The sequence below is a fragment of the Salmo salar genome, chromosome 25, assembly GCF_965601325.2.
Source record: "Salmo salar chromosome 25, fSalSal1, whole genome shotgun sequence".
Classification (NCBI taxonomy): Eukaryota; Metazoa; Chordata; class Actinopteri; order Salmoniformes; family Salmonidae; genus Salmo; species Salmo salar.
The window spans coordinates 19,128,603-19,154,681 of NC_138315.1; the positions used below are offsets into that span (position 1 = coordinate 19,128,603).

General features: G+C 44.3%; 1 protein-coding gene across 2 annotated transcripts in view; it reads right to left on the reverse strand.

Moving 5' to 3' along the window:
* The window catches only part of LOC106586328 (zinc finger E-box-binding homeobox 2), a 50,579-nt gene extending 24,844 nt beyond the window's left edge, over positions 1-25,735 (reverse strand). For both annotated transcript variants that reach the window (XM_014173503.3, XM_014173502.3), the window contains exons 1-2: positions 24,828-25,735; positions 22,967-23,131 (exon numbers count right to left, since the gene is read on the reverse strand). In XM_014173503.3, the coding sequence (XP_014028978.1) occupies positions 22,967-23,039 (73 nt within the window). In that variant the 5' untranslated portion in view covers positions 23,040-23,131; positions 24,828-25,735. The remainder of the gene's footprint in view (positions 1-22,966; positions 23,132-24,827) is intronic.
* Between the last annotated feature and the right edge of the window lie 344 nt (positions 25,736-26,079).

A 26,079-nucleotide genomic window follows, 5' to 3' on the forward strand; every position in this document is an offset into this window, starting at 1 on the left:
AGTAATATAGACATAAGGAATTGAGCACACCACACCACAGAGAAGGTAAAAAAGTCCCTTTTGAACTTCTGAACATTCTCCACATACATTTGAAGTACATCAAAATCCATCTATCTGTGTTAACCATTCAATTAATCATCAACTACTGGAAAGGGAGGTTGGAAAGAACTACAGTAACCTCACAACACTGAAATCTAGGTTGCCTAAGAGAAGACTGACTTAACTCAAGTTGAACTGAATAATGTATGCACATGTACACTTTTGGCAATGATGAGGCAGTTTCAGGCTTTACAGGCAGCCCACCTCTCTGGAGAGATGGGAGGAGGCCTACTTCCAAAATGGCTGAATTATGCATCTTCCCAGGTGGAACTAGACTCGGTCCTTGTTTCACTCCTTTTTACAAAAGGAAGCAAAGATTCTCATTTCAAATCCCTCCGATGAAACTACCCTCCTTCCCCTTCCAAAACGTAATATTACAAATACAAAATGTAATGTTACCCTCAGAATGGCTGCAACAGACTTAGTGGACGGTTTCCTACCTCAACCCATTTCCCACCTCTTTGTCTCCCTGGCACTCTGGCCTGGTTGGCTCCAAGCGGTCTCTCTTTACTGGCCCCTGTAGAATCATAATCATCAGCCGGGCCTAAAAAATGTGAAACCTGATCTTGTTTGTAGATGATCTTATTTGTGAACCTTGGCTGATAGACATCTCCCTCAGGTGAGCAGATTTTCATTCAGCACCATTTAGTGGGTTAGCGCAGAGCTCTTTGGCAGGACGTCAAGGGTATATATGGAAGGATTTGAGCATGAGTTCTGCTTATGGACCCTAGAGAAAAATATTAGGTTTTTCTTTTAGTACTTTTCACCTTTCAGTATGGTGGGAGTGGAACAAAAGAGAGAAGAGGAGGAGTGGTGGGATGGAGAGGGGGAGTTTTACATCACCCTTTTAGTTCTCGAAGCAACAAAATTACCATTTCTGTTCTAGGTCTTCAAAAGGCTGTTTGAGACGTAAAATTACTCAGCTACTTGAGACCTTTCTGACACGCAGAAAACAAAAATCACTCTTACACAGTGCCATAAAAGGAATAATCTGTTTAGTAATAAAGGGAAGGAGGACAATAAGAGGCAGTGTGAAGACAGTGTGTGTATCTCAAATTGCACCCTTTTCCCTATATAGTGCACTACTTTTGACCAGGGCCCATAGTGCTCTGGTCAAAGGAGTGCACTATATAGACAACAGGGTGCCATTTGGGAGACAGTACAAGGGATTTGAGGTGGGGGTGGTAGCAGATTACTTGTATGACAGAATTTGCAATTATCCCAGGATGAATCATGACAAAGATAATACATGCACCCTGTCTCATGAATATTCTAGATTGGCCACTCCCTGATCCTAACGAGGGACCAGGCCTTTAATTACCACTGATGGCTTCAACTTCATCATCACACACGGGTACGGGTGCATACACACACACAGTCGTGCACACACACACACAAGACGCTCAAACACACTGTCACACACACATAGGGACATGCGCGCTAGCGCGCCCCCCCCCCCCCCCCCCCCCCCCCCCCACACACACACACACACACACACACACACACACACACACACACACACACACACACACACACACACACACACACACACACACACACAGTGTATTGCTTCACATCAACAGTATAGTTCCTCTCCCTGTCGACCAGACAAGCACCACATTTGGCAGTGTTGTTGCATGTTGCGAGGCTGTTCCACTTCCTGGAACACGCAGTTTAGAGTAGTGAAACTGATGCATTTGCTGATGAGGCCAGTTTGGCCTCAGCTCATGAGACCTGCTTGACCAAACACTGCTTAAGCTTTACATGGCAGCATGTCTACAGAGCAGGCCAAGGCAGCAGTCATACTTTCTGACTTGGCATTTGAACACGCTTCACACCTGCATAGGATCCTAGATGCTAAAAGATCTACAAATGGAGATGTAGTATAACATCTCAAAAGCCTTGTGACGACCATGAAAAGCGCACAGAAAACAACACTTGTTTTCTTTTTAGATAAAATGTCAAGCATGAAAGTGAGTTTGTATCTTGGCAGCCAGTTGTTTTACACCCCTGATACACACACACTCCTTTTATCATCGCTACTACCCCTGACACACACAAGCACGCGCACATACACACAGTCTCCTTTTATCATCGCTATTAGCAAATGTCAGTGCCAAGTGGCCGTGAAGTCGCCCTTAATGAGGACCTGATGCTGTTTGCGTTAGATAAGGTGAGGAGCCTAACTAACTGCCAAAGCAGATTAAGACCAGAAAAGAGGTAAACACTGAGCTGGATACACCAGTCAACTGGTTTATCCTCCTGTAGTACTTCAACAAGGAAGGCATGAGTACCATACCACAAATGCCTTTTCAGATGTAGTGTAGGACGGTGTATACATGGGCTATGTTGTTGTAGTTGAGAATGCCACCATAAGAAAAACATGATGTTAATTTACTCAAAACGTAGATTGATACTACACCCTCCTCTCCCCTGCTCTGTGACAGTAATAATTGTTAAATAAGGATGAAGGGTAAACAGGGAATGAGGTACGTCAATTCTAATGGATGTGGATTGTCCTAGGTCAGAACACTTTGCCCCGCGGTGCCACCTTTGGAGTGACAGATGTGTGCATCCTCCATGTGACTTGGGAAAACGACCCCTTACTGCCACGACCGCCGGGCCCAGTGCGGGTCATTTGTCCCCTGTTCCCATTCTACACCGTTGATGGCGCTAGCCAGGCTGAGGTGAGGGGAACTGACAAGCGTTCAGTCCCCAGGGCACAGCTTTCCAGTCAAGTGGATCGGCAGGCTGGGGGATAAAAAAAAAATCTAATAAATGACTTATGAATAGTCATTTGGTCTCCCACAACCACTCCCAAACAATCTAGACCTCTCTTGGCTGGCTCTCCATCTCTAGCTCACAGCAAGCATCCAAATGCCTTTGATTACGCTGATAGCATTTGACCTTAAAAATCATGTTTTGACATACATGATAAGGGTGCTAACACAATGATGACATGGTTAAGCACTGGAGTAACTCGCCGTAGCCTTAGCAGAACGTTTCACCTAACCTAAACTACGATTCCAGTCTTCTAACTCCCGTTCCAACTCCCCTGTGTAATGACCTCTGATTGTCATGGCAGAGCTGTAGCCTTAACTAGCTGAATAAGAGGAGAGAGGTGAGAGTACTGGTGCATCATTCTCTGACAATAAGAGCCGGGGGGACAGGGAGTGCGGTGGAGGGGGATGGGGGGAGGGGATGGGGGGCTGTGTGGTGGAAGCACAATGAGCCCAGTGTTACTGCGATGTGCTCACCATTGTGTCGCCCTCCTATTAGGTATCCCACTTCCGCCCAGGACAGGAACCAAGCTACCCATAGCTGCCTAGCTGCATGCCTGATATAGGCCAAGGACACAAAGACAGACACACTGACTGAATGAATCAAACTGGTCCAGATAACATTTGAAGAAAAACTACTATAAAATAATACAATTAAAAGATAGAAGGTGGATAAAGGTGGTGGATAATGGCCAGTTCTCCCTTGGGAAAGAAGTCTTCTGAACCCAATGGGATTTCCTGGTTAAATAAAATATTGCCGATCCCAGTAATCCCAACATTTTCTAAAAGGTCCAAGCAGGATGATCTTGGCACACTTCCTGTTTCACCAACACCTGGTGCCAGAAGGATTTGTGTCTAAAGTCTTACGTTGTGCAAAGCTGTGCTGGCAGAGGAGTCAAGGTAAATACCACACAATCTGATTCTGAAACAGTACAATTGTACAAGGCCAGCTAGAAAAATCTAAACATTTCAGAATGAGCAACTAGGAGTTATAGCAACATCAACATGTCACACGTGCGGAATGTAACAACAGCTCATGCTTTTTGCATTTTCGTAGCATTTCCTTCTTCTGGCTCACAGGTTTTCCTGTCAGCAAGGCAACATAGTGGAGAGCAACAGGGCCCATGGGGGGAACACTATTATTTTTAACGCTAGGATTTTATGTCCTTATTGTATTTGGACCAGCGCCTACAGAACCCAGGTGGAGATAATTTCAAGGACAAGCTCCAAAAATGTGTTCTAACATCCAGCAAAGGACATGGGTGGCTAAGAGCATGTGACTCGCTCTAAAATGGTAGTTGTTACATATATGCTGTAAATTGTAGACATTTTTTCTTGTCTTACAATGGGGCTGAATATGTTGACTGAAAGTGGACCACATCCCTTCCTCAGTAGTACAATAGCAGCGTTTGGTCACAAAATGGCAACAAACACACACACACACACACACACGTACCATCCATATATGGTTATTTAACTAATAAATTCCCAAATCTGATATGACTGGTGCCAAAGCCATTTCACTTTGCCCTTGCATAATAACACCATGCATCACGCACCATGCAAAAACAAAGAATTTGGGACTCAGAGAAGTACAGGATGATCCGTTGTTAGGACGCTTCAAGGCACTTAAATCATACTCATGACAAAATGAACAATTGATGGGAACAAGCAGGCAGACATCTGTCATGAAATATGCATGTCTGTAATACGTTACAACATACATACTGTATATGAACCTGATGTTTTACCTTGCCTTTCCTCCTCTCTCCTTCCTGCATCACCCTGACGTGCGTCAACACCCAGACTAGATTGAGGTGACAATCGGAAGCGAGTCACGAGTCACCTGTCCCTCGTAGCGCTTGTCCACTTTGGGAACATCTCAGAGGGAGGGGATAAATTGTGCACACACTTGAAAAGTAGCAACTCATTGCATCACATGACAGATCCAACCTCTCTATTCTCCCTCCGTGTCCCTTCAGATAGCTGGCTTCAACCAAGGTGTGGGTTTTGGAACCCCAATGAAATAACATTACTGGTTTAGAATTACCATGGCAATTACTGTAGCAATACAGCTTAGTGCCCTGCTTGGAAGAATTAAGATCAGGTAGATATCTTCAAATGTAAAAATACATGCTTTAAATATTAATTCTATACCCAATTGTGTCTTTACTGGTTACCAATAAGTAGAATATAGATTAAATCAAAATAACCTAAAAGCTACTTCAAGTCACTACTTCAAGTCACATCAAATGAACAATAGAAATACACTTTGAGTAAGTCTACCTGCTTCTGTGTTAGTAATTATGTGTACTACTTCTCTGGTAGAAAGTACAAGCTGGACGGTAAGGTCCATCCTGAGGAAAACGGGGTCAGTTAGGGCTTCCTTGGACCCAGCAGGGTCTGGTAATAAGCGCTGGTCCTTTTGTTCAGGGCACAGTTGGCAGGGGGACGGAAAACAATACAGGGTCTATAAGGCCTTCTCCCAAGAGAGGCTTGTACTAACTCTGTCTATTACATTCAACCTCAGCCTGGAGGAAAAAAAGGGGGTTGTGAACTACTTTAATGTTAAACACTATGATGGTGTTACCTTGTTGATATTCTTGTGAATGCTGAGTGATTCAGATTATACAAAACAATAGGTCTACTTGAAGTTGTTGATGTTCAATGTGCCTTGCCTTCAAATCATGTTTGATATTAACAGCAATTCAAATGGTTTTCTTGTGACCGCTCTCCCAGAGTCTAATACTAAAACTTCAAGAATCTGCTATGATCACTTTGATCACTCTAGTTTGATGCCCTTGTCCTCCTCCATGAGATGGATGACCAGATAAGACCCTGTTCCCAGTCACTTCCTCCCGGGCTTAGACTAGGCTCCTCCCAGGGTTCCTCTCTAAACGACAGGCTGCATGGTTCCCGATCTCCACGCTCCTCAGGCCTGACCCTAATCTGTGTTAGGCACCTCTGTGGGGGTCCCAGGTGTTGTTACAGCTGTGGTCATCCAGTGAAGAGGTGTGTGTGTGTGTGTGTGTGTGTGTGTGTGTGTGTGTGTGTGTGTGTGTGTGTGTGTGTGTGTGTGTGTGTGTGGTGTGTGTGTGTGTGTGTGTGTGTGTGTGTGTGTGTGTGTGTGTGTGTGTGTGTGTGTGTGTGTGAGGGGAGTTGTTGGGAGGCTGTTAAAGGCCCAAGGAAGTGGCCAGCTGATTAGAACCAGATGCCAGACAGATGGGACGAGGAGGGCGGCTACACATAGGTGTGACCCAAATAGAAGCACACTGTCGCCCATTCCTGACTCATGCAGGCATGGTTCCTCCTTTAGCCAGGCCCAACTTCACACCCCCATCTTTGCACATGGTCTCCTCCTTCTAGGGGACTGTTATGAATGTTACCATGGGGTCACAGAACTATTTGGGTGGGGTTGTGTGTGTGTGCGCGTGCGCACGTGTCTATGTGTGTTTGTGCGCACGCGCGTGTGTGTGTGTGCGTGTGTGTGACAGGATAGGAGTAAATAGGCCAATAAATCGTTCTATTACGAGCAGATTACATCGAACATTCCCTCTCGCGTTCGCTGCCATTCAAAGATGTATCGCTCACCGACTGAAAAACCAGGAGGGCGAAGGGGGGATAAACACTTTGAAAACCAAAACCAGCCCGCTCCAGTCAGCCAGCGTGTAGACTAGGCCCGATGCCACAGGGACATTTTTAATCCTTTAATAGCAAGCCTTTACTGTTCCCTCTCGAGCCACACTCTAGGTGCACTCCAAAATAAGTGTTAGGAGGACCCTTTTATTTCCCCACTCTCTTCCTCTCTCGATGCTTCCTCCGCCAATTAGTCGTTAAGCAAATCGTTCTCTTCAATTTCATCGGCCTCAATCCTTCTCCGGACTACAATTTTCTCAAGACTTGATCCTTTGATCCTAGGTGTGAAAAGGGGGGCACTTTAACATAAATCTTAAAGGCTCAAGGAAAATGGAATTCTGTAACTCGAGAACATTGTCGTTTTCAACACTTTGTGTGCCATTGAACAACAGTGTGAAGAGGTGACGAGAGAATCTTGTTGACCACGGCTGTTGCATTATACTCACACAAACACACTGGCCCGGAGTAACAGACCAAAGAGTGTTCAACAATCACATTCCTTCAACCAATTCACTCTTCACTGGCAAAAGACTGAGAGAGTAAATAATCCTGTGGCTAGCTACCTATTAGCTCAGAGTCCTTGATGAGAGAAATAGCTTTTATATTCTGATAGTGCTCTCAAATTGAACATTGTGTCCCAATGCCTCCGTCAGAGCTCACTTCACTACTATCAGCACGTCTCTAAAACAGCCAGTCATGTTAGATCTTGTGGCATAGGTGTGGAACGGTCATATGAGCCGAGAAGTTGTATTAATATGCATAGTGAACTTGTTATTCTAACAAGCCTTAAAATGTGAGAGCAACTGACTTCACCTCTCATTTCACTTCCTCCGATTGAAATGCTACTATGTTAATAACAACCATATCATGAGATACGGTTAAACACGTTTCTTTACGGAGCTCACTTATAGATACTGTATATTGACCCAAAGTCTATATGTTCACTTACAATTCATCATTTTTTTTATTTGGAGAACCATTCATGCTCCCATAGGAATATAGCATCATTAAAAACGGAAAGTTGTAGTTCTAGTCTGAAGTTCTGTACTAGGAAACACATTCCAGCATATTTATCAGGATGAATACATTTTCTCTAATAATGAAAAACCCCAGAATTCTGTTTGGTAGAATGTATGCTTGGCCAAATGTTAACGTCTGGGAGCGCCACGCAACATTAAAGTGAGCACAGTGAGAGAGAGAAGCCTTGTTTATACCTGGCGCTAACATGCATCCATGGTCCTGATCTGGTCCACATTCTGATTGTGCCCACATTTTCAGATATGCGTCTACACATGGTATTAAAATGTGTCTGTTATCCCTCCACTGTGTCCACATTGTGACCACATTTCCTGGTCCCTTCCTGTATTCAAATTATTTGACTAATATTATTTCAAAATATTATTTCTTTATTTATTTTATGACACATTTTCATGTCATAAGTTAATGGTGACACCTCAATGATTTTAGAAGGCGGGATAATTATGATTTAAGTGGTTTCACTGTCAAGATCCGTCTACACTTGTGAGATATCCAGACACAATGCGTGCCTTACTACCTCCGGAGGTGGTCAAGAAGATCTAATCACAATCAGATCACAATGTGTCTTCTGATCGTCTACACCTGTCTACAAATGTGGACACAATCTGGATGTAGAAACAGTCAGGACAAAATGTACATGTTAGCACCAGGTATAAACAGCGCTAGAGAAAGAGAGAGAGAGAGAGAGAGAGAGAGAGAGAGAGAGAGAGAGAGACGTGAGGGAGGTTGATATCTTTTCATTCCCCCAGGTGGAAAAATATAGTGCTGCGCTGCTTGAGAGCGCCTGCTAAGGCTGGAAACTTTATTAGACTAGTTAAATATTAATTCTTCCACTCAAAGATGATCGAAAAGATTGTTTTCGTGTCATTTTGCTTTCAGGCCACCTGGCTTTCTATAACGACATTCCAAAGAATTTGTAAACAGTCGTCAATATGAGACTATATTATTCTATAATGTATAAGCACTACATTGCCTATGTACAGGTACAGTATATTAATTTAAGATACTAATAAAAAAAACAAAGGTTTTCCATTTTGACAAGGCTATTTATTCTAGAGTGGCTATTATTTCATTCAAAATAAAGTCTTCTAAAATGGTGGTTAAAAGGAGGAAGAGAGAAGTAGCCTTGGGGATATAAAAGGGTAAGAGGAGATACGGGAAGACAGTGCACTTTGAACAATGTACTATTTTAGTGACTACTGAGAAATGGAAGCAGAACCAACACCATATTGACAAGGTTAACAAATCCCCCAGAGTGTCAGCATTTTGCTTAGAATCAACAAAGTAGACAAGTCTCAAGGACACCTCTAAGTGTAAAAACCATCAACAGCCAGCGGAAATGTGTTTGTATGTGTGTATCATATGCTTCTCAGAGCATGAAAATGTGTGTGTATCGTTTTGTTCCTTACCTGCTTTCCACAGACAGTCAAAGCCGAAGAAGAGCCGCACCGGAAACGGAGAGCGAGGGAGAGAGAGGGAGAGAGACAGAAAGAGAGAGAGAGAGACAGAAAGAGAGAGAATGACAGAGAGAGAGAGACAGAAAGAAAGAGACGAGAGAGAGAGAGAGAGAGAGAGAGAGAGAGAGAGAGAGAGAGAAAGACAGACAGACAGAAAGAGAGAGAGAAAGACAGAAAGAGAGAGAGAGAGTGGAAGGAAGACAGAAAGAGAAAGAGAGACGAGAGAGAGAGAGAGAGCAGGACAGAGACAGAGACAGAGACAGAGACAGAGACAGAGACGGCAGAGACGGACGAGACAGAGAGAGAGAGAGAGAGAGACAGACAGAAAAAGAGAAAGACACAAAGAGAGAGAGAGAGACAGAAAGAGAGAGAAAGAGTGAGAGATACAGACAGAGAGCGAGAGAGAGACAGACAGACAGAATATTTTGAGTTCATAATAATCACTGATAACACACATAATTTTCCAAACTTGTATTAAGAATGTGCTGGGCATTAGAATATTCACAATATGTTGCCAAAATGACCATATTTGTAAAGCTTTGTGCAAGAAGTTCAAAGACTAAGGAGATTAGAAAGACGGATTACTGCTTATTACAGTGATTTTGATAATAACATCAATACAAAACACAAACTTTTCAAAAACAACTATTGTGTTATCTAAAGGACGTCTTGTAAAGCTGACTCCATAGTCATCCAAACTACCGCATATTGTTCAATGACATGTCCCATTCTACATCAGTCTACGGGGGAAATTCAGTTGCGTCTACAATATTTCCGGGCCTTTTTTAATAATGGCCTTTGTTTGTGTTGTTGTTGTACAGCAAGCAGAGGCTCAAATAATTAGTTTAGTTAATTGACTTCAATGGTGACTGACTGGAGAGTCCACTCCACAGTAGACATATCCTGGTCTTAATGAATGATTTTCTGGTCTAGTGCACGTACACATAAGATACATGGTAATTATTGTCTGGTATCGCTGGGATCAATTTGCATTTAACCTAGATTTCAACTAAGAGTGGATTGTGGCGCGTTGTTATCACACAGACATATGACAGGGAGAGAGTGGCAGCAATTATCAATGTGGAGCAATATTATTGTGACATCCCTTTCATTTGATTCAACATAATCCCTGAGAAGAAAACATCTAATCACTAGCATTTATGCCAACACATATTGGCAATATAATTTACAACTGATACGATAACACCACCTAAAGTAGAACCTCAAACATCCCTATCCAGATCTGCCCAACACTGTTCCACCTCCTCCTCTCACATCCTTACTCCAAAATGCATTAACCAAGCCATATATCACCATCTTCACATTTCATTTCTACTCATGTCCCAGACGTGAAAACAAAGGAGCCTCCTGAGACGTGGGGCCCGACCTGCCCCCCTCCTCCACCCCTTCACCCCCACACCGCCCCACGACGGGCGGGCCCTGCCCAGTGGGTCACCTAGTTCTGCACGGGGGCTTGCTTTCCCAGGCTCATTACCAGACAGGAGACAGGGGGCTAGGGGAGGGAAGGAGGGAAGAAGGGAAGGAGGGAAGGAGTCTGCCCTGCATGGCCCTGCTGGGACGGGGACCATTACTTTCAGGTGAACTGGTTTACATGGGGACCAAACTCCCTATTCAGACATCCAGCCTGAGGAGCCCCCCGGCCTGGCCTGCCCTGGCCTCCACTCGCCAATGTAGGCTAGGCCTATGCACCCCCCCAAACCGACCATACACACACACACACACACACACACACACACACACACACACACACACACACACACACACACACACACACACACACACACACACACACACACACACACACACACACACACACACACACACACACACACACACACGCACATGCACAAACACAAACACAAACACACACACACACACAAAGATGACAGAGTCATGCACGACAGATACCCACACTCCTCCTCACCAATTTAGCCCTTAGGTTTGGTGTGCTCATTAAAAACAACACACTCCCAGTCTACCAAGTAGGATGATGAAGGCAGGGAGACATTGATTGACCTTGTTAACCTCAGTTGTATCTCAATGCATAAAAAAGTAATTTAAATAATACCGTTTTCATTGCATTCATGGATACCTCATATCTAGCCATGCCCATTGCATTAAACAATGGTGGAGATACATTGTAACTGGTAAGAGAGAGAGAGAGAGAGAGAGAGAGAGAGAGAGAGAGAGAGAGAGAGAGAGAGAGAGAGAGAGAGAGAGAGAGAGAGAGAGAGAGAGAGAGAGAGAGGAGAAAGACAGAGAGAAAGAAAACACTGTCAATGTCCTCTATTGAATCTCATCTCTTTGAGAGAGAGAGAGAGGCACAAACAGCCAACGAGTGAATACAAAGGGAGCCTTTCAAGTTCATCTGGACTGATGTAATAAAATTGACACATGGAGTCAGAGCTGGATTGTGGGGTGTCTGTTCTACCTAAACTCTCATTTCCAAAGCTCTGTCACCTCCCTTCACTGCAAATGAATCAATTACAGCCCAACCTAATCCTGTTAGAGCGATAAAATGAATGCATACCTCCCCGTAGGCAGGTGCTGCATGCCAGGCTCAAGGGCTTATTATTCAGACTAGACTATGTACTGTCATCATAAACCAGTAGTGTATAGCATTATGTGTTTGTCATTATGCAATCAAAATCATTCAAAATGTAAGCTACCTTTTTGTTGATCTGATTGTGAACAGAAAAGTGTATTTCTGAATCTCACCGCACAACATTGTTGGGGTTGGATATGAATGCATGTTGATCTGAAACTGTCTAATGGATATAATAAATAGCATTTTCCACAATCAGAAACGGCTCCCTGACCTCGACTAATTCCCTCCCTCTCGCTTTCCTTCTTTTCTTTAGAAGAGGCATTGCTCATACTGGTTCTTTTCACATCTCATCGCTCCTTTATGCAAATCCTAACAAAGGGAGAGAAGCTTGTAAAACTGTAGCTTTATTGTCAGGTATAACTGTTTCTGTTAGTACTTTACAGGGCAAATAGGAGGGGATTGGGGCGGGGGGGGGGGGGGGTAACTAACACTGCCTTATTGTTTACAGCCCACTGGTTGAGGGCCCTGGTTCTGCTACAGCACGTTTGCAAGGTACAATCCGTCTAGCGGGGGCTCCCGACATTCTGAAGCACCTTGTCAGATAACGCCTGACCCACACTGAGGAGTGCCTCTGGGGAAAATAATGAAACAAAACAATGACAGAGGGCTTGTGTGCAGCCAAGAGGAGAAACGGGAGGGAGGAGGGAGGGAAAGAGAGAAAGAGAAGAGTGGGGGAGAATAGGAGCGCACCACAGCTAAGCCGCCACTCCCCCCCCCCCCCCCCCCCTCCCCTCCATCGTGGGTCGGCCCCTGCTCTGCTCACCCAGACCATTGTGCACCCAGGGGGCTTTGGAGATAAATGGCCGCATGTTAACCACGTTTGACGGGCTGCACAAAAGGGGACACCTCGGGTCCCATGACGCAACCTGTACCCCCCGAACACCCCCCACCTCTACCCAAACATGAGGTACAGGGGACAGTGCCACCAAAGCACCCAATGAAGCGCAAAGAAAAGAGCACAACAATTTGTCACTGGGCTGTAAGGGCTTTGTGCTTTAAGAGTTGGCAGGGCAGGTTACATTGTAGGGTGGGGAGGGTTAGAGGTAGGCTTTTATAGGTAACACCTTTAATAATTAATACAATTATCACGCAAAATATAAATGGAAATAAATGCAATATCTTTGTGCTAAACTGTTTTTCCATATGATCGTAAATGACAAATGAGTCTGTTTGGATGTGTTGTCTCATTGAGGGCTGCTCAATTGAATACTTGTATTTTCTGTAACATATGCTGTTGTCCTATACTTAATGACTCAAGTCCAAACAATTACAGGATGTTTGTTTAGACTACAACCATCACACAATGGAGAAAAAACTGTTAGATTTACTGCCCATTTCACTGCATAAGCACGCTATTGGAACAAACAGATCTTATAAAGTTATCGTTGCCTTTGAGGGCTACTCTCACAACAGGGGAACAATAGCCTTTTTGCAAGGTGTTTGTCACGCTGTAAATAAAATGGCACTTTGCAATCGTGCCGATTTAGATCAGAGTTCGAAATAGATCAGATAACACTGCGTTTTAAAATGTATCTACTCTACACCTCTTGTCCACTTAGGAAAAATTAGCAACCTTTAAATTGGGGAGTACGGGGGGAGAATGAAATGGCTGTCACCCTAGCACCCACTCGGGGGGGGGGGGGGGGGGGGGGGGGGGCTGTAGTACTAACCTTTTCAGCTCTGTCACAGCTTTGATGCTTGACAGGACCGACAAAAGCACCTGCCCCATCCCTGGAGTGTTCGTTCAGCACCCCCTTCTCATTTTCTGTGACCTGACCAGCATTCCTCACCATCAGGGGGTCCTTCCCATGGCTACCTTTACCCAGTCACCCCAAACCCCCCCCCCCGAGCTCTCATACAACCCACCCAGCCCTCGTAATCCCACTGCAAACACGGTTAGGCCTGCGCAAATGCAACGCGCGAGACTTCTCAGGCCTCAGCTAAAGGTGCACAACTGATTAGGCCCCATTGCGTGGGAACTAAGGAGAGAATCTGTGAAAGAAAAACTAATTGAAATGCATATGGGGACTTTCCCAAAACCTGGCCTGTGAAGTGTCATTTTGTGAGAGAGAGATTTCATGGTTGACAGGTCTGTGAAACAAGCGATGTAGGTTTTTGGCTAATGATGATAAAAAATATATATATATTTATGTTTTTCTTATAAATGTTTAAAAAATATGACCAATGGCAACTAAAAAAGTTTTCAAAACAGAGGAAATGGAAGTCATACCAAATAAATTGCTCCTAATAATTACCTCTCATAGCAACAAGAATATCTGGCAAAGTTTGAGAGAGGACTTAAAAAACGCACTATAATTTTCTGATGTAATGAATACGACCCTGCTAGAGTGCTGCGTTGCACCAGCCCAACCCAAACAGTGACAACACTTATATCCACACAGACAATGTCATCCCAGCACCCCTCCTTTCCTTTGTTCCCGGCTTAACAAAACTCAGCCGTCACGCCGTTTTAGCTCAATAAAGACCGTGGACAGCCGTAACCCCATCAGGCCCTGCCTGTCATATTCAAACCTGTGTGTGTGTGTGTGTGTGTGTGTGTGTGTGTGTGTGTGTGTGTGTGTGTGTGTGTGTGTGTGTGTGTGTGTGTGTGTGTGTGTGTGTGTGTGTGTGTGTGTGTGTGTGTGTGTGTGTGTGTGTGTGTGAGAGAGAGAGAGAATGTGAGAGGGCAAGAAAAAATCAAAGAAAGAGATTGGTAATGTGCGGTTGATGAAATGGTGCCATGCTTAATCTGTGAATGTGGTTTGTTTGAACAGATGCTTAATGTCAGAACTTCACATTGAGAGAACGAGAGATAAAGACAAACAAACTGCTGAAGGGGACAGCCAAGCTTAACACTGAAAGGTGTTTTATCATTGATCGGTGAAAAAGATTATGCTGGACCTGGCTATTATGTCAGACTCCATTTTATTATGTCAGACTCCATCTACCTAACCCTATAAGACCACTTCCCTGTTCCTGTCTTGTTCAGGATGGTATAAACTCCCTCTGTGCCTTTTTGTTGTTCAGGAAAAAGATGAGCATTCAAGGGGAGGAGCTTTGCATGTGTAACAACAAGAAACTCTCCCCTTTCCTAACCAGTACACCCCACCCTCCTCTACCTCCTATCCCCGCCCAGCACTACAGTCGCTTGTCAGAGCAAAGCACTAATTGCCAACATGCCAGGCTGCCACCATAATACAAACGGGGGGTGCATTAAGCGTGGCTCGCTCATTTGCGAGGAGGACGGCTGAGAAGGTGCCACACATGAATATTTCATTAAGTCTAATTGCACAGGATCACTCCTTTATGGTAAAACCAGAGTGAATGCAAGTCATTAGGAGTGCAGCCCCCTGTACTGTAAAACTCCAAACGCAACATTACATTAAGATGCCCTGTGATTTGTCTGCTTAGAGGGTACGATAAGACGTGCCATCTGGATGAGTGGCACACACATGGCACTGCCAAGTCTCTTTAGTATACTATACACACACCACCCCAATGGTGGAAGAGAGAACCACACCTGCAAGCATTTCCCTCGGATGAATGACGCCGGAAATGACACACAGAATCAAAGATGTTGATCTGAAACACTCACGCAACTGTCCCTTTTACAAAACCTCTCCCTCATCACCTCTGAAGCCATAGCTCCCGACCATAAGGCAAACAAACCCCATAGCAGAGGTGAAAAAGTGTTCCTTTCCTTCAAATAAAACAGTATCGGGCCACTTTGACAGGAATGCCAGTTCCTCTACCCCTGAGTGGTTGGACTAACACTAGGAAGGGGATCATTTAGCTGTGGAATGTAAGGACAGGACATCCCCCTCAGATAAGACACAGGCAGCCTACGCCTGAGGTTGTGACTGGGCAGCTCAGAGTACGGAACTATCAGGAGGGAGGCCCACCATAGGGGCCGAGGCTCAACTCAGGCCTGGCTTCCATGAGTGAGGAACTTCCTCATTACTTTAATTGCTAGATCTGTGACGAGGAAGTTGTGTCCTTTCATCCCTGACCGGAACCCCTGCTGATGTACCCTGAGGAGCACTACAGACGACCCAATAGGAGGACAGGACAGTGAACTGGTAGTGTTAACATAACGCACAGAGAGAGAGGACCCCTGCATGGGGAACAAAGGCTGTCTCCAAACCAACCAGGACAGGAGAGTGGATCCGAACAACGGAAGAGGAGAGGAGGCCCTGGCTGGAGCCTGTCTGGCTGTCACAAGAGGGGGTTTGGGAAAGGAGTGTAAGGATGGAGGGAGCAGGATGGAGGGTGGATGCTGTCACCATGACTAATCCCTTCACCCAGTTGGCTGTGTTTGTTACCTGGGGAGGTGTCTGGGTGACATTTGGTAGTGACAGCGCCGGGAATGGCTACGGCTCAGAGGAGCCTCTGCCCCAGTCAGAGCCTATTTAAGGATCACATCCCATCTACCCATCCTGATGTCTGCCCTTCCACCTCATAGTGGTGGACAACACTACCCAAAAGCTGATCATCAACGGGATTCAAGTGCATGTTGTTGTTGTTTCGAACCCGGTTGCTGTCATGTAAATGGCCAGATATGTTTGAGTGGTGAGGTTTATCACCTTCCCACTACTCACGGCAGATATAGGTTGAAAGAATGTTTAGAAAACGACACAAATGTAATTACGGTGAGGTCAGTATTTGAGATCTTTCAGTTGCTATAGTAGTAGGGGGTCCTAAAGCATACAGCTCTAGTTCAGAAGAGGGCTAACAGGGAGGACTGGAGAGAGACAGAGACTAATCTCCAAGATCAATCTATTTCTATTACTTCTACAGAGAACAGTTGATCTTAATCACCGAAAACACGCCACAGGGGATATGCATCAGATACCACAAGCCAGATTCAACCGCAGTGTCTACTTCCAAGAGAGAACAGCATGTGTGTTTGTAAACTTTCCCACTCAGGTGACGACAGTACAGCGGGCCAGAGACCCAGTATGTAAGCTTTAAGTCCTGGTTGTGTAGATCTGACCAGAGCGCTCGCTGACAGACAAACAGAACTCTCTGTGGGAGGCATTCACCCGTACGGGAGAGGTCTGGACCCACAGATGTCATGACACCTTAATCCACCGATCCGTTATTGATTGTTCCATGTGTGTGACCTTGCCCCGGGTGCTGCGCCACACCGCGCCAATCAAGCCCACATATCCATGTGAGGGATGCCGCATACGTGTGTCTGAAAATGTCGTCTGGCTCAAACATGTTCAGTCGATATGTATACAGGCCTCGATCAGAGAGCACCTCATGCTCACTTAAAACAAAAAAAACAAAAAACTTCTAAAGCTGCTCAATTTAAAAATAACTGAGAAAAATGTGTAATAGTTCAGTAAGGTTATCATACAGAGCTCCCCTCTCCCCATCCCCCCACCCCTGATAGCTGCACTGAACCTTATTTCCATTCATTATCACTGGGACTGTTGTTTCTGTAGCCTGCAGTGACATACCTCATTATTGACCTTGGTAAATCCTAGCTGTTTAGGCTAAAGGCGATGTGGCGCCACAAAATGTCACGGGGGGGAACTCTGTATTCACTCATGAAGAGAATATGCACATGGTTACGGAGAGAAAAAATACAATAACCCATGTCAGTCACCTTGAAATGCACCAACACTGTCAGGCACACAAATAACCAGCAGAATGTAACACTTTAGCAGCCTGATTCGTATCCCTCAAAGTCAGCCAGTGCAGTGCGGCCCTGTAGTACAAACTGTAGCAAGCAACACTCTCTGTGTCTCCACCATTCCAGTCAGCAGCGTAGGGAGGCGTACTGTAGGTGTTCTGAAGCTGTCAAAGCGGGCTTTCTGTTCTGAAGACTTTTGTGCTTCTGACACAGTGATGAGCTTTGTTTGTACAGTTAGACGTCTTGGCATTTACAAGCAGGCAAGCAGGGCCCATGCATCTCAAAGAAGTACGGTAAAGAGAATGATGAGTGAGTGGGGGTGGGTGTGGGTGGGCACGGCAGGCAGGCAGGCAGGCAGGCAGCAGACACACTAATATGTACATGGCCTGTTCCTATTAGTCACCGGTGACGCGAGAGTAACTGCGCCCCCGGTGGCATTCTCTCCTGTCCCCCTCAGTAGTGACAGATGTTAGGAGGACAGGCAGGATAGAGCTGTAGCTGGAGTGGTGGTAGTGCAGGCAGGCTACGGAACGAGAGAGGTGGGGGAAGTGTATAGTGTTGCTGTGGATTAGTAAAGCAGGACTTAGGCTACTCCTCAATAATTCTATAGATTGCTCTCGTTCCCAAGACAGACAGGATACCAGATCATTTCATTAATATCATCAAAACAACATTTAAGTTTGATCATTCACAAAAACAGACCAAACTGTACATCTATAAATAAATCACTGACTTTGGCCATTTGAACTGGGAAGTGCATTAATATGGGAGTGTGTATGTTATTGGGTGTATGTTTCTAAGTGTGTAGTCAGGAGTCATTGGGGCCAAGCCAGATAAAAAACGTTGGAGCATAGAGGCATCCGGCCAGCCCATCTCTCTGTCCCTGTATGTGTAAAGAGTGAGGAGGGGGCAGTGGCTGCATAGAGACTTAACACGGCTCCCCAGGCCACCGGCACACTGGTTAATATAATGTCCCTGCCTCCGCCTGGCTACTTGGTGAAGCATTATCTCTCCTGCACCTCTCGGAACAAAGGCCCCCTTCTTCCCAAAGCAGGCCTGTCTCCTCCCCAATGTCCAAAGGTGTTTGGTGAAGTAAATCTGCCTAAATCCTGCACAGCTTGGGCTGGCAAAGGGAGGGAGGAGGGAGGGAGGGAGGGAGGGAGGGAGGGGGAGGGGGGGTTGAATGAAGGTGAATGAAGATAATCTCCTTTTCTTAACAAAAAATTAGGAATTCATATCACATGGTGCATTTTAAAGTTGCAGCATCCCACCCCCTTTCTCTCTCTCTTGCTCTGTTTCTATTTATCTCTCTCTTTCTGTCTGCCTCTGTGGATGTGTGATTCCTGACCTATGAAGCAGCAGGAGAAAAGAGAAGAGGCCTACCACAATGAAGTCTGTCTCGCTAGACAGCACCGCAAGACAAGTGTTTTGCCTCTGAATTGGGCTTTATGGATCTATTCAGGGTTATATAGTAAGTACTAAGGCCTTGAAGCACAAATCGCAAGCTCTATCTTTTCAATGTACAGAAATAGGCATTATGAAGGTAGTTTGTTGTGAGTGGGTGAGGGATGGATGGGGCGGAGGGTGTAATGCAATACAACAAACAATGTGACTAGCACACCCAATCCACAGGGGAAAACAAAAACAAATCCCACCTGCCCCCAACTCTGTCATGCTGATTAAAATGGAATCTGAAAAGTCTCAGGCACTCGCAAGATTTCTTTTACAGCCATATAACAATCTGTTGCATTCCCACCCTCCCATCCATGCTCTCTCTATCCACACCCCTCACCTCTTCCTGTCTCTCCCTTTCCCTTTCTTTCTCTCCATCCTCCCTCTCTCACTTTCTCCCTGCTTACCACTCATCTCTCACTCTCTATCTCCCTACACCACTCATCCCTCTCTCTCTCGCTCTCTCCCATTCAGCTGTGAATAGTCCAGGAATGGCATCCCGTAACCCTATCTGTCCATCAGTAGGACCCAGCCCTTGGGCTGAGTGGGAGGGCTATATAGGGCACGTAACCAGGGGAGGCCTGACAAACAGCCGGAGACACCTAAGTTATGTCGCTCAGTCACTACCCACCACCACCTTCTGTCCCTCTTTTCCATAATCGCTCTTTTTCATTCCCCCTCTCACTCTCACTCACTCTCTCTCTGTCTGCTTTCCATTTTTTCCTGAGCTCTTTTCATCTCGGGCTTTGGGATGCTGAATGCGAGAGCGGCCTGGCGGCGGTGAAAGGCCTGAATTGTGATTAAGAATGAGGAGAGGAGCTCCTTTTCTTTGTTCTGCCCTCGGGGGGTGTTTACTGAGGGGGAGGGAGGGAGGGAGCGAGGGAGGGAGGGAGGGAGGGAGCGAGGGAGGGAGGGAGGGAGGGGTGCATAAGACATGGTGGAGCAGATATGAAAGGCATTCAGGTCAGCACTGATGTGAACGAGAGTGGTAATCATACCAAAGGCGTTGTGAAGGACCACCGTAGCAGTGCTAGAGAGCTCTCGGACCGAGGATGTGTGTGTGTGTGTGTGTGTGTGTGTGTGTGTGTGTGTGTGTGTGTGTGTGTGTGTGTGTGTGTGTGTGTGTGTGTGTGTGTGTGTGTGTGTGTGTGTGTGTGTGCACGCATGCACATGAACACGTATGAGTGAGCTCATATGCCATTAGCCATAATAAGCTGGCAGACACCGAATAAAAGTGAGAGAAAAATGTCTGGTAAAAATCCAACCACAAACAGAAGGGCATTAGAAAAGGTATCTGTCTCCAGCAACTAGGACAATGGCACGTTTGTGAGAAATGTGGCATGAATGGTACAGCGGGCACCCTGACACTGCTCACTGCTGATGATAGGAGCATGTAAATGAGACACACTTCCAATGAAAACCCATTGTCTTGAGACAGTTATGGACCCACTAGCCTACTGGCTACGACAGCCATACAAACCATGCCTTCATTTCAATGTTGTAATAACCCAGAGTTGAACCAATGTATTTAACGTCTTATAACTCAAAGTCGGGGTAGCAAGACCATAACAGAAGACACTGCCGGGACCTACTCTTCTGATTGAATCAACAAGGTTTGTGTCCAGTTTATTAGGTATTTGATCATAGGCTAAATTATTATTATTATTAAACCCTACACACTTTAGTCCACCAATTTGGTTAATGGCGAGTGGCTTTGAAAGCTGAAATAGTGGCCATTTTTTTAAAGAAAAACAGAAAAAGAGACTATTTTAACTTTACTGGCTGGCGAGGTTAAGGGAGCGCTTTTGACAGCTGCACTCACACAACCGAACGAGCCCTCACAGCTGGATGTGACGTAGGCCTATAGCACCAGAGGGGGGACTGCGAACTGCAACAAAGCTGCGCAGGCTGCGCGTATCGAGTTACACAGGGCCTAATGTGACCTCCCATTGGGACCCGAGAGTGGCAGAGTAGGGGGAGATGTGTGTGGGGAGGGGGGAGAAGAGAAGTATAGGCATAAACACAAGAAACTGTCATAGTGTATATATACATGCAACAGACAATATGTGGACCATCCCTACAAAGGGTTAATTGCATTTACATAATGATCGCGCATATTTCGAATTAAAATAGAGGATCATGAAAGAAATCTATAATCAAACAAAAACACACCACCTCACAACCTGTATATTCTGGTGCTCCGTTTCTCGATTTGCGATAATAAAATGCATAGGTCAAATAACAAGACCCTTCAGGCCATATAGATATTCCTATAGGAATAGTCTACTGCATCGGAGTGAAAGTTGGCATCAGGCAAAATGTATATTCAGGCACACATGAGTTGTAGTAGACTTTCAATCTTATGAATTAAAAGTTGACATTCTGGATAACACACATTTACACCAGACCAAAACTGAGGGCCCACATGTCTTTTTGTTGTTGCCTTAAACCACACCATTAAAAGTTTTACATAGGCAATATAGGCCTATCCAGACGAATGTAAGGACAAGCGTATTCAAAATAACTAATTGCATATGAAAATATAGGCTATAAAATTCGCCCACAAGGAAGAAGAAATCCGCGCAAAATGGGGAATGGGTGCACAAACATTTCCTCAATAAAATGATCAATAATAAAAGTGAACATCTGGGAGGAGCAACAGTAACAGAAGGCCTCAGTTGTTTAGCCTCTGACGAGACGTAAGCTGGTGAAAAACGCTTCCAAACTATCTAAAGAGGTTGGTTAAATAAATACGTTCACTCTTAAACAAATGCCAATTGGTCAACATGACTTTTTTCGTTATGTTTGCCCATATTGGCTGAATGGTCTTTGAAATTCAAACTATACCATTTCAATTTTAAAATTCACTTCTCAACTTGGTCATTACAAACACCAAGGTGCAGTTAGAGAGCAGCAATACTTCACTCTATTTGCCTTTGTTGATCAGAAACGTGCTTGACAGCAGTAAAGACCCTAAACAACCTACTGATTTCACTCAATCAATGAACGAATACAAACGAATAAACACGAGAAGTCGACTGAAAATTGTTCAAAAAACAATATAATTTAAATGCAAAGATTTATTAAAAAAATATATGTTCACAATAGCCTACGTCTACGTCTACAACAAACAAACAAATAAAACAAGAGACTGTGACAATTAACATCAAACATGTAATAACATGTGATATTAAAGTAACAACTAAACCGACTTCAGTTCAACATTGACATAAAATAAAACTTTACATAACACACATGGCTGAAACGTCAAAGGGATGCCCTCCTCGCAAAATCCCTGTCACAACTCCTAGGCTACACAAAACTCAGGAGTTTTTTTTATATCCCCTTTTCTCTGTTGCTTTCACCCTAACATAATCGTTAAAAACGAAAATAAACGTTGTAACACATAACTAAATTCTCAAGTAACTGTTCGATAATAACAGAAATGCACTCGGATACTTTTGTGTGAGATACAGTCTGTGAGCCTGCCTATGACTTGTGTTGCGTTTAGTGCTGTAGCCTTTGTGACGCGCCGCATCAGAACAAACAACAAATGTAACATCTAGAAACTGTGACTCTTACGTATAATGACCATTTCAAGACCTTTATCTCCAATTTGACAACCTATAATAACTAATACGTGGTAAATGTCTGTAAAGACACCAAGTCACTTCTGAATGGCAATAATGGCACAACACAACACAATACACACAGCACAACACAATACACACAGCAATGAAACAGCATTGAATAAGCGTGAGATAAAGCCCATTTACTTCATAATCACACAAACGTTACCAAAACAATGCAATTTCTACATAATCCACAGGTTTTCCCAAAAGGTCCAGTTCATAGCCTACGAGAAGCGCTCCTACCCATATAACGGCTTTCCCGCATGCCTGCTAGATAATGGCACTATCTCGCTGAACCGTTATTCGAGCCTCATTCTGAAGTCCCTTTCTCTCACAGTCAGGACTTTTGATAGTCTACTTTTGTGTTCATAATCTCATTCAAAATAAACATTCAAATGCTTTTCATACTGATTAAATTCAAAACTACAACAACATGTAGGCTACTTTTACGCAGCCTACCCTCTTCACAACGCTTACACTGAATGTAGCCTAATTGCACTGTGGAAAGGAGACAGCGCGCGGGATGTCCCACATATGACTGGTGGCAAAACATACAAATGTTCCCGAACTGTCCTTTTATTTTACTTAGAAAAATGTCTTACCGTTCTTTCTTTGTGGGTTGGATTGTTTTCGCCTCTTACACCGGGGACCCTCCGCCATGATCTCCTGCTTCATTGATAAGACGAGTAGGCTAGGTCAGATGGCATGCAGTCCGCATGGGCTCGGCTCCTTCAATCAGCAGCACACAGGCAGGCTCTGGTTGGTATCTAATAACCAAACAAAACGGCGACAAATGTTGGGACAAGATGACTGTATGGGTCCTGTTCAACCACAGGGGCACGACATATAAAAGTTCAAATTCACTCTAAAGTATTCAATGAAACTCCATATGTGTAAAGAAAGAGTCCAGGAGAGTGATATTGAGTAGGATCGTAGGCTACTGCGTCCGCCGTCGCCTGATCTTTTGATTTGTCTCTAATCCGGCAGAGCGTCAATGAACCGAGCAGAAGGAGGAGGACAGACAGGCAGACACATTCGATAGTTTACAAGGATGACTGAAAGCTAAGGCATACATTACCACTAAGGCCGATTATTGTATGAAGTCAAAAAAATAGGTGTACCTTTTTGTTTAAGTTTACTGAACTTTCATATAAACTTGAGTCTTGTTGATGACGTTTAGGGATTGTGACGGCTTCCCCCGCTGTCAGTCAAAAGCGACTTTGCTGTCATCTCCAAACTGAAATCTATCCCATTGGTTCAGTTTTTAATCACTAAAATGTCAAACTTAACCAAAGAACTATAAGCCATAATATGTTACATCCTTTTCTCGCCCATAGGTCTAAATCAAGTTGAGCAAAGTGTTGGATTCAATTAAAAACCTCATGTCATGACCAGCATCTCAGTCATTTAGAGTTTGGTTTCACTTTTTGCAAGCTATGTTTATGAGTGTTAATATTCTGTAAAAAGCCAATCATTTTGATAGGCCATTCATGATAAGGATTCAGCAAGGGGGAAAAAAAAACATGCTAAATTGTGCAATCTTAAAATGTGAGGAAATAGACAAACTTCCCTTTTATAAGACATTAATGTTCAAATGTATTTTATCTACCATCCAAACTGATTGATACAAATGAGAATCAGCACATCCATGGCCCCCATTCAAATGTTGTGTAAAATGTAGGGACGTGGTGTTAGTGGAGTTTGTATTAAAACGGTAGCGAAGCGAAGGAGAAAACAAACACACACACACACAGTCACCAACATTTACACGACAACACACAAAATAGGCTACTGCCCCACATGGAAAAGCTTTATATTGTACATTTACGAGGAAAATCAGTTGAAGTAGAATGGTTGAAACACAGCCCAAACGAGGATCTCCTAGTTTAAAGATTTAAATGTGGAAATGTTGCCACCGCATCGCGTTTTTTTTCACAAGGCTTTGGCATTTGCACTAGCAGTGAACACACACACATAGGCTACAACACACACAATAGTGCGGATGTCTGTGGTCACTGCACAAACCTCAGCTACGCAGAATAGGAGATGTTCACATTTGGAATGTGGATAAAAAAAAACAATGTTGCTCCATCTAATAGAAGGCTATGCATAACATGTACAAATAAGATGGATGGTAAACCAACGGGAATAGCCTACGTCAGTTTCCTACCAAAAGGAATAGGAACGAATAACATCGAATACATTTCGATTCCCCGGAAAGGACACCGGGAATATGATAGCGTCAGAGTACAGTTGACGCAGGTACCTACAGCGCTCTACTCACTCCTGGAGCAGCACGGACCTTTCTCACCTGCTCAGGTAAGTGGTCCAACTTTGATAATTGCGCAACAGCGCACGGATACCTGAGGTACCTGCATGCCATAGCTACCTCAACCACATAGATGTTGAAGTTTCACAGTCAGAAACTGATGTAAAAATGACAATATGGTAAAATACACCTACCAGAGTGTCAGTGTGATCCTTCAAACAGCTGGTTAGAAGACAGAACGTCAAAGAGAAATGGTAAAGTGGTGCGTCGTGGATCCAAAGAAAAGAACTGGGAATAAGCCTTGAAAATAGCTTGACGAGGGACCGTTATTCCTGATGGGCAGGTTAGGACTGATCTCTTTCAGCCACTTCACGAAACAGACCTGGGGACGCGCACTGACGTGTTACGCCTCTTCTAATGACATTTTTTCGCTCTCTTTCTTTTCCTGCAATGTAGAAGGCGCGGGACCCCTTAACACGCCACCTATCTTCACGTGGAGGGATAATTGAGGAGTATGTGTGTGAGCGTCGTTTGGAGAAGAACGTGATCAAGTTGTTGTCTTCCTTGAGATTATATTTATCATTTGTAGGCTATGCTTTGAGTCAAAGGTTAGAGGAATTACCCACGAATCAGACTTCCAATAGCGACATCATAAATGAAATAAAACAGCACTGTAATTGCAGTGAGAGAGAAGACGTTTATAATTCGGTGACAGGCACTGTCCATACTGGCATATGAGAACAATCTGTGAAAAGAGCGCCGAAGTACCTGATTGGAGCGCACAGGTAGTTTACCTGTACATATAGCTCCCTTCCTGCATGTATCCAGAGGCACAACAGCGGATAGGTAGCCTACCTCTGCCCTTTATCTTGACTGAGTGACTGTATATTCTCATTGAAAATCGTTCTGTGCCATTCCGCATGTATTTATTGTACAAAAACGAAAGGGGGAAGATGCAGACATATTTTTCTACCGGGCTCTCACTGGCACTAACTAAACACGCTGCGGCAAAGGCGTAATTTATAACCTGCAAATATGCATATCATATTATATAGGGCTTTTTTGATTATGTTTCATGTTTATCACATTTAAAAAAAAATTCATCATCACTTGTAGGCTCCAGTCAGTCATGTGCAGCGGAGAGTAACTAACACACATGGTTTGTGGTTGGTAAAGTAGGCTATTCCCCTCCCTTCTCGGTATCTATTTATTTTCTGTATGGATGGATGATAAGTTCACAAATGGATGGAAGCGGCTATATGATGAGCCCACTCAAAGCCATTTGGATTTGAATGGAGCTCATACGAAACCAGGAATATGGAAACTTGATCAAGATGGCAGGTTATCAGGTAATTTTGAGATCTATGGTTATTTTTAAGTTATTAACAATAATAACGTTCTATTTATTATTATTATTATTATTAGGCTATTAACTATTATTATTAT